This window comes from Schistocerca nitens, chromosome 1 (genome assembly GCF_023898315.1).
Source record: "Schistocerca nitens isolate TAMUIC-IGC-003100 chromosome 1, iqSchNite1.1, whole genome shotgun sequence".
NCBI classification, from domain to species: domain Eukaryota; kingdom Metazoa; phylum Arthropoda; class Insecta; order Orthoptera; family Acrididae; genus Schistocerca; species Schistocerca nitens.
Genome location: NC_064614.1, coordinates 1,058,436,445 through 1,058,453,118, shown reverse-complemented (window position 1 = coordinate 1,058,453,118; position 16,674 = coordinate 1,058,436,445). Strand labels below are relative to the sequence as shown.

At 38.2% G+C, this 16,674-nt stretch overlaps 1 protein-coding gene across 5 annotated transcripts in view; it reads left to right on the top strand.

The window, feature by feature from the left end:
- The window catches only part of LOC126197430 (probable ATP-dependent RNA helicase DHX34), a 191,449-nt gene that overhangs the window by 126,064 nt on the left and 48,711 nt on the right, over positions 1 to 16,674 (top strand). For 4 of the 5 annotated variants that reach the window (XM_049934633.1, XM_049934636.1, XM_049934637.1 and 1 more), the window contains 3 exons: positions 587 to 829; positions 6,450 to 6,566; positions 16,033 to 16,199. In XM_049934633.1, coding sequence (XP_049790590.1) covers positions 587 to 829; positions 6,450 to 6,566; positions 16,033 to 16,199 — 527 coding nt within the window. The remainder of the gene's footprint in view (positions 1 to 586; positions 830 to 6,449; positions 6,567 to 16,032; positions 16,200 to 16,674) is intronic. The other variant, XM_049934634.1, reaches the window with a different exon arrangement.

Sequence of the window (16,674 nt, the reverse complement as noted above, 5' to 3'; positions counted from 1 at the left end):
CACATGAACAACATAATGTACTGAGAGTGTTCATTGTATACACCTGCAGTATTATTTGCCGTGTGGCAGTGAAAATTATGAAAAAGTACTGTCTTGCTTGCAATACACATTCACTTCGTGACTGTTAGCAACTGACAAGATCTGAAAATCTGAGATGTTCAGAGTTTCAGAATAAAAAAAAGTATTCTATAAGTCAGAGATAAGAGTAGGGAAGATTGAAACCAGTAATATAGCAGAAATAAAGATAAAAAGCCACAAAAATAAGCAACAAATAATATAGAAGAAGAAGCCAATGTAAGAAAAAGAATAGGATCAAAATTGCAAAGTAAAGAGAGACATAAAGGAAAAATAAGTATATAAATATGAAAGAGTAGAAAGCTGAAGCAGATGCCTATGCCACAGTTCAACAGAGTACCCATTGATACATAATTTTCTATATTTCTGAACAGCAGTGCTATCTTAATTAGATACTTTTTGTTTCTGAAAAATATTAAAAAAATAGATGTTCTTATGCTTAGCTATCAATTTACAGATTTGTAATACATAGTAGAAGAAAAGTTTTATGCATATTTGATTGTGTACACAGGAATGTGGCCTTCTTCAAGAAGCTGACATGCCATCATTGAGCAGTGCAGAACGCAGTTTACATCATGGTGAGCGTCGCTTGCTGAAAGAGATGCAACGTAACTACAAAGAGAAAAGCATTCACAAACCCCGCAAATTAAAACTTGATGTGTGGAGACTGGGAAATGAAGAAGATGTGAAGGAAGATGATGTTGACATAAGGGATATTGATTTTAGGTTGAGCAATGACAGCTCAAGGCTACAGGTAACTAAATGGTTCATTATTTCATTGTAATTCTTCACATCTCCTTGTTATATTTCCCATTTTCTCCTGTCTGCCACCCAACTACAATCACCCCTCTTCCTCAACAAAGAAAAGTTAGATCTATCTTTGGTCCTAGAGGTGTATGTCAATACAGCAAGAAGTTCCAGTCAACATTCAGGTCATGATGTAACTATAAAGGCTCTCAGTAACAAAAAGAAGTGACATAATGTCACTTTATACTTACAGTGTGCTGTAATCTATTGCTAACTACTTCCTGCAACTTAACAACAAAAATCTAAGTATTAGGCTTGTTACCCAAGTAATTTGAAATGGTTCCTTTTCTTGCTAGCAGATTTCAAAATTCAAAACTGATTTCACATCACTAACTTGAACCTCACAATCCCCGTAGTTTTGTCTTTGGTAATTCTTGCTTTCAGCTCTTGGTTTCATGTTTCTCTCTTTGTGTTATTCAACTTCATTTCATCATTATGCATCATCCATGACTCTTCTTCTCAAAATCACTCCTTTTTCCGTGCTTTTTTTTAGTGATCTGTTGCCATCATCCCCGACCATGACAGCGCTTCTCCGAGGCTTCATTAGTTCTGTCCTGAACCAACTAATCACACTAAAAGGGGGGTTAGCCCTATTAGTGGTTTGTTCCTTTCGTCGCCTTTTACGACTGGCAGAACATACTGGAGGCACAACAAAAAGACTGTCAGAAAATGAGGTTTCGGCCAACAAGGCCTTTGTTGATAAAACATATACAAACACACACACATAAACGCAACTCACACACACATGACCGCAATCTCTGGCTGCTGAGGTCACACTGCGAGCAGCAGTGCATGATGGGAGATGCAACCAAGCAGTCGGAGTAAGGAGGGGGCTGGGGCAGGGAGGGGAAGGATCGCAGGGTAGGGGTGGGGGACGGTGAAGCGCTGCTTGTGGGAGCAAACAGGTACGAGGTGGAGAAAGGTTAGGGCAGCTAGGTGGAGTAGGGAGGTTGGACAGAGGGTGGGGGAGGGTTAGTGGAAAGGGAAAGAGGTAAAAACACTGTGGGTGCGTTGGTGGAATAGAGGACTGTGGTGCTGGAATGGGAACATGAAATGGGCTAGAGGGTAAGGACAAAGACTAAGGAAGGTTGAGGTCTGGAGGCTTCGGGAACATACAATATATTGGAGAGAAAGTTCCCAAATACACAATTCAGAAAAGGTGGTGGTGGGAAGGATCCAGATAGCACAGACTGTGAAGCAGTTTGTTGAAATGAAGAATGTTGTCTTGGGTGGCTTGCTCAGTGATGTGGTGGACCAGCTATTTCTTGGCCACTATTTGTGGGTGGCCATTCACTGGACAGACAGCTTGTTGGTTGTCATCCCATGTAGAATGAAACACAGTGGTTGCATTTTCACTTGTAGATACCACGACTGGTTTCACAGGTAGCCCTGCCTTTGATGGGATATTCCTCAGCCTCTGTCTAACCTACTGTCTGCACCTAGCTTCCCTATCCGCTCTCCATCTCATCCCTGTATGCTCCCACAAGCAGCACTTTATCATTCCGCACCCTACCCTGTTATCCCTCATCGTCCCTGCCCCAGCCCCCTCCTCACCCCTACCACATGGTTTCATCTAACATCATGCAATGCTGGTTGCAGTGTGGCCTCAGCAGCCAGAGGCTGTGGTCATTTGTGGGTGAGTTGCGTTTGTGTGTGTGTGTGTGTGTGTGTGTGTGTGTGTGTGTGTGAGATAGAGAGAGAGAGAGAGAGAGAGAGAGAGAGAGAGAGTGTGTGTGTGTGTGTGGGGGGGGGGGGGGGGTGTGGCTGGGTGGGCGTGCGCGCTCACACCCAAATGTCTACACACACACACACACACACACACACACACACACACACACACACACACACACACACACGCACAAATCTGTAATTGGGTGCATGGTACTTTCGTAATTGTATGTAACTGTTTTCTTGCTGTTTGTGGCAGTTGTGAAATGCCTCTGGTTTAGCCTCTTTATTCAAATACACCATATCATTGTTATTATTATTATTATTATTATTATTATTATTTAATCACTGCTTTAGAAAAAACTGTTCATGTCACGAAAGTTAATTAATTCTGTTATCATACTCATAATCATCTTTTGCAATGCCTGATAACTTTGTTCAAATTTCTGATTACTCTCAAAAGTGAATTTCTCAATTGCATCTACTTTTCCATGTTTCTTTTCATCTTCTGGATGATCATTTTTCAGAACTTGAACAGATTATATGATGGAGTCTACTCTAGACATTTTTTTATTTGTTTCTCTCAAAATATGAAATAAAGTGTCCTCTTACTTGCTGTGGGGTGCTGCTTATACAGCAGAGTTGAAACCTCCACTGTCAAATTCATTATAGGATTTCCCAGTTCTTTTAAGTTTCCAAAACATCATGTTATGTTGTGTTGTGTTCTGCCTACTCCTCAAATATGGCATGTCTAGGAAACCTGCATTCTCGGATCACTAGACAACAATTCAAGAAAATCACATTAATAAATTTTTAATACAGTAAGATAAGTGACAATACTTAACTTTGAGGATTTACAGTGATGTGTCGCAAGCAATAGGCTACAGACAAAATAAGAAATCTCATCAGCATAGAGATTGCCTAATACAAGTGAAATTATACAGTTCCTAAGTCGCTGCTGTAGAGTTCGTAGAATGGCTAGTCTTCAACTGGGCGACGGCCAGGCGGCGCGGCGCTTATGTCCTCTTCACCTAGAGGCCACTGCTGTCTCGTTGTCATCCTAGAGAGGGGTCAGTCAGCTTACTATTGACTGACATCTTCTTCACAGCTCTCTCTGCTCTACCATTCCCACCTGGCGTGCTGGCGCTTGACATTATGCTGGAACATGTTGCATTACAGATTCATTGCTTAATCCAACTTTAATTACCATGTCCACAACTGTTTCACTCTCTTCAGAAACAATTTTTGCTTTAGTTTTCATCTTATGGAAATGACAAACAAATACTGTATGTAGTCTCTAATGGTTTTCAAATCTATTGCAATATAAATTTTAAGTTTATGTCCCAAATTCACAGCCCACTGTCCCAGAAAACACATTTATTTAATGTTGTTTTGACTCTACTCACGTCAGTGCTCTATGGTACACTGAGAACGCACTGTATTCTGTTGTGAAGATCACTGGCCATTATCCAGAGATTACAAAACTAATGCTGTGGAGCAACTGTCACTGTAACTGCGAGCATCTATGTTTGGGTGTCTGTGTGGTTGTGTATGTGAATGTGTGCCCTCTTACTATCAAAACAGCAAGGATTCAAAAGCTGGTGTTAACTGTTTCTGTTACATGTTTCCATTTGGCAGACAACAACCTCTATAGGTAAGTAGCTGCCTTTCCCTTATTTTATGTATTAAAGTTTTACAGACATTTACAGATTGTAGTAATGTACACCACAGAGAAGTGGATACTAATATGAAAGACTTATTCTGCCACAGCCTTAAAATAACTGATAGTCCTGCATCAAAAGAGAAAAAGTCAATTTTGTCTACTGGAAAAGTTATAACTTATGGTTTTCCTGGAATGCAAAATGGTCCTTGTTAGTAATAGCTTTGTCAATGAGAATCAATTCCAGATGAATACTTTATAAACCTTGGGTGTTGGCTGGGCGAAATCTCATCATAAAAGAGGCCTGGATTGTTCGTTGTAAAAGAGGTGCGAATTGTAAGACAGAAAAAATATTTCATCTACTCATAAAGGTGCTTTGTCAGTGGTAAAATCTAAGGTATTTGAAGTAGGCTATGATTCTTTGGAATATCTATCTGATTCACCATATTTTGTGCTCTCTGACTATCATGTATTCCCACATCTAAGTAAGTTTTGGCTGGAAAATTGTTTGAATCCGATGAATAGATTATATCACTCCTGTGTACTCACTTTGCAGGTCCTTCACTACCACATCCTTGACATAGGCATAGGATTTTCTAATTGGAAAATTACTGTAGTATTCATATTTGCCCTGAAGTCATGTAAGGCAAGAAAATTTATTTTAGTTAAAGACTTTAGAGAGAAAAGATAAGAAATAGTAGATTTTGGTTTACATTTTAAAATTATTTTTTCTTATTTTCTACATTCACATTTGAGTAGGCTGTTTGCCCATAAAAAGCTGTATTTAGCGAAGTATGTGCACTAGCAGAATAGAAATGCAGAAAACACAAGTCTGAAAACAATTTATTGGACTCACCTAAATGAAACAATAATACAATCTCCAAAAGAACAGCAGACTCGAACCCAACTGCAGATCAACGCAAATGTAAAATAACAAATAATAAAGGAAAAGACCCAACTCTTCACAGGGAGCGATCACAATAAACAATTCTACAATGTCAAGAAATTCAGCAACTATACCAAGTCCATCTGCAACAGATTGGCCTGCTAGAAGAGGCATCTGGCTGTGGCTGCCAGGATGGCAGCTCTGTATACTTCCCAGTGGTGCATCAAACTGCCTTTTGCCGGCAGCGTGCCACCCTATAAAGCCCGTTGGCAGATATATCTGCCAGAACTATTTGTGATCACATACCTGGCTTATCAAAGTAGTCCCTGGGCTAGCTGCGACCTCTGGGGAAACTGTTCTGCAGGCTCCACAAACGGGTAGCGGTCCCTGGAGGCCATTGGTGGAGACCTGGTGTTGTGTTGTGCCCGCCGGTAAATATGTGAATTGACAACACAGACAACGTAGGTTTTCCTGGTGAATATATGCCCTGTGATGCAAGCATCCTGTGTTGGTTGGTTGTGAAGCAGGATGTCCATGCAGTAGGCACAACGTGTGTGAAGTGGGCGGCCACAGCGTTTAGAGACATATCAGAGTATATGTTTATATTGCCAATGTAGCCAGCTGTCCATAAATGGTAACATATTCTTGTTGAATCTATAGAAATTTCTGTTTCTTTTCTTCATAGGCCCACAGCAATCATTTAAAAAATCGTAGACTTCATTCTCAAGCAGAGATCAGTTACATTTGCACTCATTTGGAGAACATGTAACACACACATTTGTGTCTCAGCGAGATATCCGTATTGCTTTTTATTCCTTCAGACTTTGTTATTTAGATTGAATTGACATAATCTCATTTCATGCTTTAAAAGGCAGTCCCAGTTGCTTCACGTTGCTTGGAAACTTCTTACGCATGTATTGAGGAGAATTACAGCACTCTGGTAAATTTTATTTTATTTGTACTGCTCAATGCCTTTCTGTTTCTTCTGTCAGTCCTTACTTCATAAGGTGCAAAAAGTGAGATATTATTCCTGATAATTCTCATCCTTATTCCTGCACACTGTACATTGTACTTTCAGTTAGTTTTTTTTTTTTAAAGAAATATCCACTTCACTCACTAAACCGCTATTAGACATTAAATCCAATGTTGAAACAACACACTCATTACTTTGCTTTTAAATCCAATGTTGAAACAACACACTCATTACTTTGCTTTCCCTTCTTTTTGATGTATGGACTGTGAGTGATAAACTGCTTATACAGTTTGCCTCGATTTAGATTTGTCCAAAAATGTGCATAGTGTACACCTATACACACATACAGTTACCATTTTTTTCATTTTTCTCTCCAACAGGAACTCTTATCTGGTGCAACAGCCTGTAGTTACAAGGATCTCACCATGCTCAAAATCATATTGTGTGGTGGCTTCTACCCACAGTTGGCCATCCCAGATGAATTTAACAGTTGTAAGGTATTTATGAAGATAGGTTTTCAATTCTAGTTAGTTGGTTCACTGATTTTTAACCAAACAGTCTTTCTCATTTTTATGCATCCTGCTTTGTCAACAACAAAAATTTTACCAAGCACAAATTATTTACAAATAAATTACAGAAAGTAATAGTTCCTGGTTCTTCCAAAAATATACTACGAAGACTTCTGGAGGTGGATACTTCTTGGCCAGTACAGTCTCTTGAAAGCCTGAATAACTTACTCATTTTGTTCAGGAGAACACTGTTTATAGCTTCAAGTGGTAATCACCTGAATATGAACCATGATGTTGGTGCAGCGATATGCCATTGATTCATTCATTGTAAACACAGCTGTTAGTTGGAGTGAAGACAGTAACCACACTTGGAGACAGGCAAGACCATGTGCTAGTCAAATATTGGCAGTAGGTAACAACAAAGTCTAAATCAGTTCAAGAGAAAACCACGTTGCCAATAAATGTAACATTTCATACTGTGCCTTGCGACCTTCTCTCACATATGCATAATTTTGTCAATTGATCTCTCATGGTGTCTGGTGGGATTACAAGAATGAGAATTTTATATAAAGTAGTGTGCTCTTTTTTACACTGATGTGTATGTAGTGTTTGTTCAACCTCATAAAATCGAGTCATACATTCAGTGAAAATCAGGAATATCTAAGTCAGTTTTTGAAAATGTAATATAATTGAATCGATAAAAAATCAACTCACCAAGCACAGACAGGAGAAAACACATATAAAATTTATGAAAATGTGCAAGCTTTCGGAGCCAGTTGTTCTGGGCGACTTCTCTGTAACTTTTCTCATTTTTGAAACATCACCAGTCTTTTTCCTTCATCCCTCTTCCTTTTCACACCGCCATTCTGCCAGGAAAAGGAACCACTGGCTTTGAAAGGCTGCATATTTCTGTAACTTTTATATGTGTTTTCTTATTCTTCTGTGGCCACTTGGGGAATATCTAATTTGCTACCCACATTTTGACAGAAAACAACTACTTATACTTGGACAATATTGGTATTGAAAACAGATGGTGTTCATAAGCATAGGACCAAGTAGCTAGTACCATGGTTCCTCCAGATTATTGGAGTAATTGAGACAAATGAGAGCACTTGTGAACCCAGTTAATTATTTTTATAGACACTTTAGGCCAAGGGAAATGTGGTGACCATATATTCCACAGCTATCAACAAGATTGTGCAATATAGGATCCTCCAACAGTGTAGCAGGAAGGTAAGCTGGAGCTTAACATTCTGTCAGCATTATGATCGTTAGACGTGAAACTCAATCTCAGTTTGATAAGGATAAAAAAAGAAAATTGAACATGGGCTATTCAGACGAGCTGTCCTGTCATTTACGTTCATTCATTGTGTTCTGTAAATATAATCATGAAGGAGAGCCTTCACAGATGTGAAGTGAATTGTGAATCAGGATGTTTACTTTGACACTCTCCATCACCAAGCATTGTCCTTTCTTCTACACCTTCATAATGAGCATGCTGTAGACACTCGTGTCGCCAAAAATGATAACAGGTGTGTCAATAGGGCAGCATGCATGTGTTCCTGGTGTTAAGTATTCCCATGTATACTTTCACATTCTGTCTGGCTCACTAAATGCTCAATCTTAATCACATACAAAATATCTGGGACTGTTTGAAATGATACCTGAAGCATAGCAGTCAACATCCCTGCAGTTTGATGGACCTACAGGCTCAATCACCAATGAGTGGATTCACATGGATATGGCATACCTGAAGAAACCTGTGTTCTCTCTTCCTCATCCAATTGAGGCCATAGTCAAGGTTAGAGGTAGTGTTTCACAGTGACAATGTGATCTCTCCTGAGGGATGTGAAATTTTTTATATGTACAGGGTGACAATTATAGAACTGTATGAAATAAAATCATCATAACTAGTGAACTTTTGCATTAGCACATTCAAACTGCATGGTTGGCTGGAGGGCATCAGAATTAGTATGCACATGCACATGTGCCTTCTTGTTGTTGGCCATTTGCACATGAAAATGAAAATGTCACGGTTCAGCATGCCTGAGTGTATAGTGTGTTGTGATTTGAGAATTTCTGTGTAAATTCTAGAACCACTCATCCTTCTACCATCTCGAACACATGATATTCTGAATATGAGTGTGGGATGGTAGAATCATACCTACTGCGTGTCACATGTTTGTGTGTGCAGGTTTAAAATCAGTCATGGGAAGAAAGTAGACGCAGCGGTCGGACGCCAGCGACAAGAACCTGTCGGGCAATCCATATATGTTTTAGTGAGTGTGTAAGGAAGAACCACAGAGTTTATATGCAGCTCTATGCTTATTGTGTCATTGACTATTGTTATTAAAACAAGAACAGTTGAAAAAGTACTCTTGTGTACTCTTAATGCAACCTTGTTAGAGGCAAGGCTCATTTTATGATTCATGTCAAGAAAGGTCATGGTATCCAAGCCAACTTTCTTTTAACTGTAATTCCATTTGTTTCTAACATCCAACTGTATGAGAGACTTGCAGGAAGCTACATATTCATGTGGAAAGTGACATTTTTATTGTGTATGGAGGTCAAATACATCATTAGTTGACGAAAAGTAAAGTTTGTATGTCTGCTTATTTCATAAGTAGAAAGAGTCTAAAAATTCCTGTACCTAGCATTATTTGATGGAGAAGAAGTCAAGAGGGTTTCCAGCAGCCGGCTATTCAGTAAAGAAGAGTGGCTGCAAATTCCAAGTAAGTCACCTCGTAAAGAAGTGGAAGGTGATTTGAGGGAATAAGCCAATATAACCCAGATCCGCACTCACACTTTAAGTCGTCAGAACATTAGAATGTGGCAACCTGTGTGAAAGGATCGAGAAAACAGGAATTTTAAGTCAAAAATGAGAGAAGAAGCTGTTATATGTTGCCATAGCAACCAAACATAATAAGACAAGGGAATTACTCCGAGACATTGGAATATGTCCAAGTATTCAGTGGAGCAAAATTTAAATGGAAAGCATTGAAGAAATGAAAAATTCACAACAATAAAAATAGTAAAGAAGATTTCAACATTTTTGTCTAAGAAGAATTACGCATAGAATGCTTCAGCTAAGAAGAGCCAGTGTGGGGAGTATACAGCTCGCACATACATCGCGGGGACACAGACACGGAAACCAAAATACATCTGACGCCTCTGGCACCAGCTGCTGTTCACCGTTACTGACCTGCCTCCACATCCGCTCACCTATGCAACGAGAATTCTACACTGGGTGAGCGTGAAACAAAACTTGATTACTTTAGTATGAAGTGGTACAAGATACTGTTGAGTGAACTGTTATTGTATAATTATCATAACTGAAGTTAGTTTTAAATGCTTACAAGAGCTAAGGCATATAAAAGTATGGAAAATATACAACAGGTTGGGGAAACTCAAGACCCAGCTATGGCCATGAAGATTAGCAAAGAAGTGCTTCACTGGGCTGAGTGATGAATTTAATCAAAGCTAAAAGTCTTAAGTTAAACTCGTTAAATTCTCAATTAAATACTCAAATGACAAATTTAGGTTTGTTAAATGCCAAAGTCAACTCTCAAAGCAAGGAATTTTGTAATCCATGTGAAGGAAAGGGTGCCTTGAAGACTGAATTCAACGCCATAAGTAATAAAGTAGAGAATTTAAAAGTAGATTTAAAGAACGAGTTAACAAATTCTTTGACCACTCATATAAATCATATGTTTTTCTGACCTTAGCCAGAAACAGAATGACAATTTTCAAGATTTATTGAAAATATTGAAACTTGACATTGAGAACAAATATAGTAATGTAGAATCAGAACTTACCAAATAGTTAGGGTCTTTTGAAAATGTGCACAGTATTAAATATAATGATGTAAGACAGGGAATGAATACTTTGAAAGAGAGTGTAGATAAGTGTAATGAATTAATGCCAATTATTCAATCACTAATTACTGGTGTCAAAACATGGGTAGATAATGTAGAAAGGAATTTCAAAGAGAAAATAGCTAACTCTGATGTAAATGTAATTAGTTTGGAGGAACAATTTGGAGAAATTATGAATCGGAAGGTTACCAAGAGAATAACATCTGGGAACGTTTCACTTATTCCATCTTCCAAACTTAATGATACCAGGAAGGGTATGGAACACCTGTGGAAAGAAATTATTTATTTATTTAATAAATTGCAGCCAAATAGCCATATACAGTTACTTTGGTTAACATTTTACATTTACATTTTACAGTTTTGCATATTCATTTATAGATTTCACTCTTTTACTGCACTGTTCTATGTGATATTGTTCACAGGCTTCGTTACACAGTTCACACTCACATGTTGTGGTTGGGTCATGATAATTTTTGTTTTTGCAAATTAGATGCTGAAAGCCGTGAATAGGTAATCTAGTTATGGCATGTCACAGTTCGAAGTTTGGTGCTGTCCATGAGCAGTTCGTCATTGTTCGGTGCCATAGAACTCCTGCCATACTTATCTCATTTATCCTCCATGACCTTCAGTTGATTTCTGGAAGCCTTGGTGTGTGGCATCATATATCGAAGTTTGATGTCTTCGATTAGAAATGTCTCTCTTGCTAGCAGATACACTATTCTAGATCTTGTTGCCTTTGATAGACTTAGTGCTCTTTTTAGATAAGTCGATTTTACCTTTTCTAGTGTTTCTAGATTTTTTTTCTGTCAGGTGGTCCCGTATAACCTCCATCCCGTAGGCCAGGATTGGCAAGATTTTTGCATTGAATAATTTCATGGCCGTTTCAAGACTGAGTAGGCAGATGTTTTTGATGTTCTGTATTGCTCTTATTGCTTGGCCTGCATGTTCTATTGTATGTTTTGTGAAGCATTTGGCTGTTGGTTGCAATGTCACCCCTAGGTATTTAAAGTCTGATGAGATTTTTATTTTTTATCCTCTGATGTTGATTTCTTGGGTGTTTCGCCTCCTCCCAGTGATTTTCTGCAGCTTCTGTATTTCTGTTGATCCTCCAGCTATGTCATCTGTGTATGCATATATGTATACATCTTCTTCGTTTTCTCCAATTTGCAGTACTTCTTCAGTGGCAAGAATGTACAGCAAAGGGCTCATTGGGTCACCCTGTAAGACTCCGTTAGATTGCAAAATGAGGTTCACAAAAGAGAGGTTGTCTGATATTGTGATTAAGTTTTATTCGAGGATTGACTTGATTATACTTGCCTATACGCTATCTTCACCCATTGTGTTTTAGTTTTCAGACTATAAGATCTCTTTCCAGTGAGCCAAAGGCTTTGGTCTATGAACACTGTGTAGAACATTTGTTTCTTTTGTAGTGCTTCATCAATGTTGTTTAGAAGAAGCCTGACTGCCGCAAGTGTTGATCTTCCAGATCTGAAGCCCATTTGTGGTTTTGGGAGGTGACTGTCCATACAGGCTTTGATTTTTTGTGTAATTATCTTTGAAAACATCTTGAACTGAGTATTTTCTAGGGCTATGCCCCTGTACTTGTTTGTGTGCTTTGGTTATCCTCTACCTATGTAGAGAACTTTTATTATTGAGTGTCTCCATTGGGTCGCAGTTCTTCCAAGTACCAGGCATTTGTTCACTAGTTTGATCCATACGTGTTGGAGAGTGTCTATCACATCTTATATATGTTAATTATATATATTATCAGGTCCTGCTGCTTTTTTGTTCTTCAGTGTTTTCATTACTTCTTCTACATCTTCTTCATTTAGAGGATCCCATACATAGTCTTTTTCCTGCGGAGAGAAATTAAGCTTAGCCAAGACAATGTAGAAAAAAGGGTAACTTCACCTAAGGTTGTGTTAACTAGTGAAACAGTGTCTGATTTGCAATGGTGAGCTAATTCAGGGTTATCTAGACAATTCCCTAAATTTAAGCTGGACGGAGATGTACATCCGACCCATTCCTTAAAAAGATTTAACCAAGCTTTGCCAGAAAATTGGAAAGATTCCAAAAAGATCAAATTTGCTGTGGGATACCTTCTAGGGGAAGTTTCAAAATAGGGAACAGTAAATATTGAGAATTTTTTATCTTGGGGAGACTTTCAAAAGAAATTTAAAGAGAAGTACTGGTCTGCCAGTGCTCAAGAAAAGTTAATATCAGATCTATGGGACCAAAATATTATATTAATACTGGGGGTACTATAAGGAAATATTTCGATTGGCATTTAACAAGGGGGGGGGGGGGGGGGGGATGCGAAATACAGTGTAAAGGATGTAAAATTGTATATCCCCCAGGGACATTAAAATTCTAAGTTAACGGGCAGACTAACAACCGTTGGATTCCGAGTTGTTTTTGGTGTTTTTTCCTGCATCGAATACCTTGAAAATCTAGAACTATTCTGTAATCTTATTGCTTAGAAAACAGGATGTGACTATGAAATAGGGAACAACTTAAGAGAATCACAGAAAAAAAGCGATATCTAGACGAAATAAACTAAATAGAGCATTATATTTGTGGAAAATATAATAAGATGTAACTAGCTGAACAACTGTTATATAGTAGTGTATAGATTTTCTATTTTGTGTAGAGTATTTTATACCTTTTATGAGATGTGATATAGATGGGAGGTTTTCTATACATTTTGAAAGGGGTGGGTATTATAGCTAAAAGCATGATTTACAAGAACAGATAAATCATGATTAACACAAAACACACATCACACCTTTCAAACAACCCTCACAAACAAGCGTGCCTGATGTTTCATCATTTGCTGTTTCCATAGGGTTCCTAGAATTTCCTTTGGGGACCTCAAAGGGTAAAGGTGGGACAAGTCCGTTTTGTAGGAGACGATTTAACACCACACCTCCTCCGGTGTCTCACTCAAGTAACTGAGGGGTAGGGATCCTAGGGAAGGGGGGCTATCTTCTTTCTCTTCTTCGATCCTAGCATCTAGATCTATTTTTTTCCTTTCTTACTTCTCATTTGAAGACCTGTCAATTTTTTCCTTCTTTCCAAATTCACAAACTTCTATCACTGAAGACTTTCCTTATTTCCATGGTTACTAAAAACCTAAACCTTATCTTTAGATAAAGAGGCCGAAGAATCAGACTACACAAACACACATCCACATATACCCAAATATACACTTCTACACAAAAATTAAATCACAGAAGAGGAAGCCAGTCACGATGAGAGAACCGCCAGGTGTTGTAGGGAAAATGTGTGTACATATGGAAATATGCGCACATATATAGGAAGCTATGACAGTACTACATCAAATATACATAAGAAGAGGTGCACATACATAAATAACAACTATAAAGCAGTAATGAGGAATGGATAAATAAGAGAGAGGTGTCAGCAAAGAAAAAAAACGTAAGTAGGAGTAGAATTAGTCATGCTGATCATTAAGAAACATCAGAATAACAAGTACTCTGATGAACTGAAGGATAGTGGGACGTAAATAGTATATGTAGACATAGTATCTATTGAAAATATAGATGTTGATAAGTAGAGGAGGACTCTAGGGAGTAAATGATATATTAAGGAATGAATGCGAAGTTTAAAATAGATTTATATCTATACCAGAAGATACTTAATTTACTTAATTATGGTATACATAGAAATATATACTAGGGTAATGAACCGCGAGGCCTACTTAGAAAGGATAAGGGGAGTGTACCCGGCATTCACTAAGTATAAAGGGCAGACATACCTAGCATTATTTGATGGAGAAGAAGTCAAGAGGGTTTCCAGCAGCCAGCTATTCAGTAAAGAAGAGTGGCTGCAAATTTCAAGTAAGTCACCTCGTAAAGAAGTGAAAGGTTGTTTGGGGGAACAAGCCGATATAACCCAGTTCCACACTCACACTTTAAGTCGTCAGAACATTAGAAGTGCTTGTGAAGGCCTACCATGCGAGCAATAACAGGCTAACTGCAGCTCAAAGGAAGTCTGTGACTGAATTCAAGCTGAAGACAACTGGTCCAAGTGTACTCAAAATCAAGGATTTGTTTTGCAAGTCTGAGAGAACAGATAGTGTTCATGAATACAGTGTTAGCAATGTTGGTTGTCCAAAAAGCGTGAAAATGCCTGAAAACATTGAAAAGATAAGCACTGTGTTTCAAACCAGCCCCAGTAAATAGATCAGGTGAGCTATACAACAGGTGGGAATCAACCACAAGACACTGTGACAAATTGTTGTTGAAGAACTGCATCTCTTCCCATACAACGTTCAAACCCATCACCCATTAAGCTCCAGGGCCATGGAACAGTGGTTGCATTTCACCAACACTATTGTCCGTAGAATTGATGAACAGGACTTTGATTTGAATATGGTTCGGTTTAGCGATGAAGCTCGCTTTTATTTGGATGGGTTCATCAATAAGCAAAATTGGCACATTTGGGGAACTGAGAATCCACATTTCACAATCAAGAAGTCTCTTCACCCTCAATGGGTGACTGTGTGGTGTGCAATGTCCAGTCACAGAATAATTGGTGCAATATTCCTTGATGGCACAGTGACTACTGAATATTATGTGAAGGTTTTGGAAGTTGATTTCATTCCCGTTATCCAAAGTGACCCTGGTTTTGACAAGATGTGGTTCACACAAGATGGAGCTCAACCACATCAAAGTAGGAGAGTGTCTGTTGTCCTGGAGGAGCACTTTGGGCTCTGGGGCCTGGGCTACCCAAAGGCCACTAGCATGGGCATCAATTGGCCTCCATATTCTCCGGATCTGAACACATGCAACTGCTTTATGTGGGGCTATATTAAAGACAAGGTGTACATCAATAACCCCAAAACCATTGCTGATCAGAAAACAGCTGCTCAGGAGGCCATTGATAGCATCAACGTTCAGACACTTCAGCAGGCCATGCAGAATTTCACTGTTCATCTGCGCCATGTCATCACCAATGACAGCAGGCATATCAAACACGTCATAACCTAAATCCTAATATCTGTAGTGTCCTTTACATAATAAACTGTGTGCACACTGTAGTTTGTAACTAATTTACATTTTTTGTTTTCCATATATTTCAATAATTGTCATCCTCTATATAACAGAGCAGCTACTTTGAAGGAAAAAAAAAGGTCACTGTTCCACCTCTTCAACTACTCTGCTGCTATTTTTCTCACATCTAACAAAAGCATTTTCAGGGATTGTGTTTATCAGTTTTTGTAGATTGTAGATGCTGTTCAGTTTATTCTGCTGTTTTTTCATAGCAGCTCAGTAGTAATTGCTTTATTTCCTTTTGCACTGAATTTGAAAGTGATTTATTTGGGAGGATAGTTATTTTCTTTGGATTAAATGCTCTACATTTCAAGTTATTAGCACTGACATAAGGTGCAGTTAATTGAGTATGCGTACATAGTGAAAGTGTTCAGTTGCTGATTGATGAGGTGTTTTGGTTTAAAGCACATATTATATTTCTTTGTAGTGTATTGAAGTTTGGATTTGATTATTGCCATTGTTATAATAAAAATTATTATCATTATTGTTGTTATTATTTTGCAGTCATCAGCTGAGCAACTGTTTCACACATATGGCAAGCCATTTGTAGCGCTGCATCCCCTGAGCTTTTTCAGTCATCATCCTGATGTGTTACAACTACAAGACTCTGATGTTATGGGTGGTGATTCAAGGACTCCCCTCTCTACAAAGCATCAGATGCTGTGTTACTTGTATGTTATTATCACATTTTCAAAATCTTTTATTTATTTATTTTTATTTAAACAAACAAGACTTTTGTTAGAATCTCAAGTATAAAGTAAAAACCATGAAAACTTCAGATGTGAAAATAGTTACGAGAATTATTTAATTCAGGTAAAACCCTACTGTTTATTGCTGTAGGTTGAACCAAAAAATAATGTGACTCATAGTTTGAAAGAAATGGCCTCTACAACATTATTTTCTTTCTGCAGTGGCTTTTTAACTTCAATCCAAGCATTTCCAATGGCATGAGGAGAATAAATATGAATAATACAAAATACAGTCAAAATGGTAATGAATGTCCAGAACTGGCAGGAAATGTAGGGCAAAGTATTGCATCAACCATTGTCATGGGTATGCTTTTTTTATATATCTCTCTTCAAAACAATACCTTTGTGAATGTCCCCCAAATAAATATTTCAGGTAGGCCACAACCAGAAAACACAC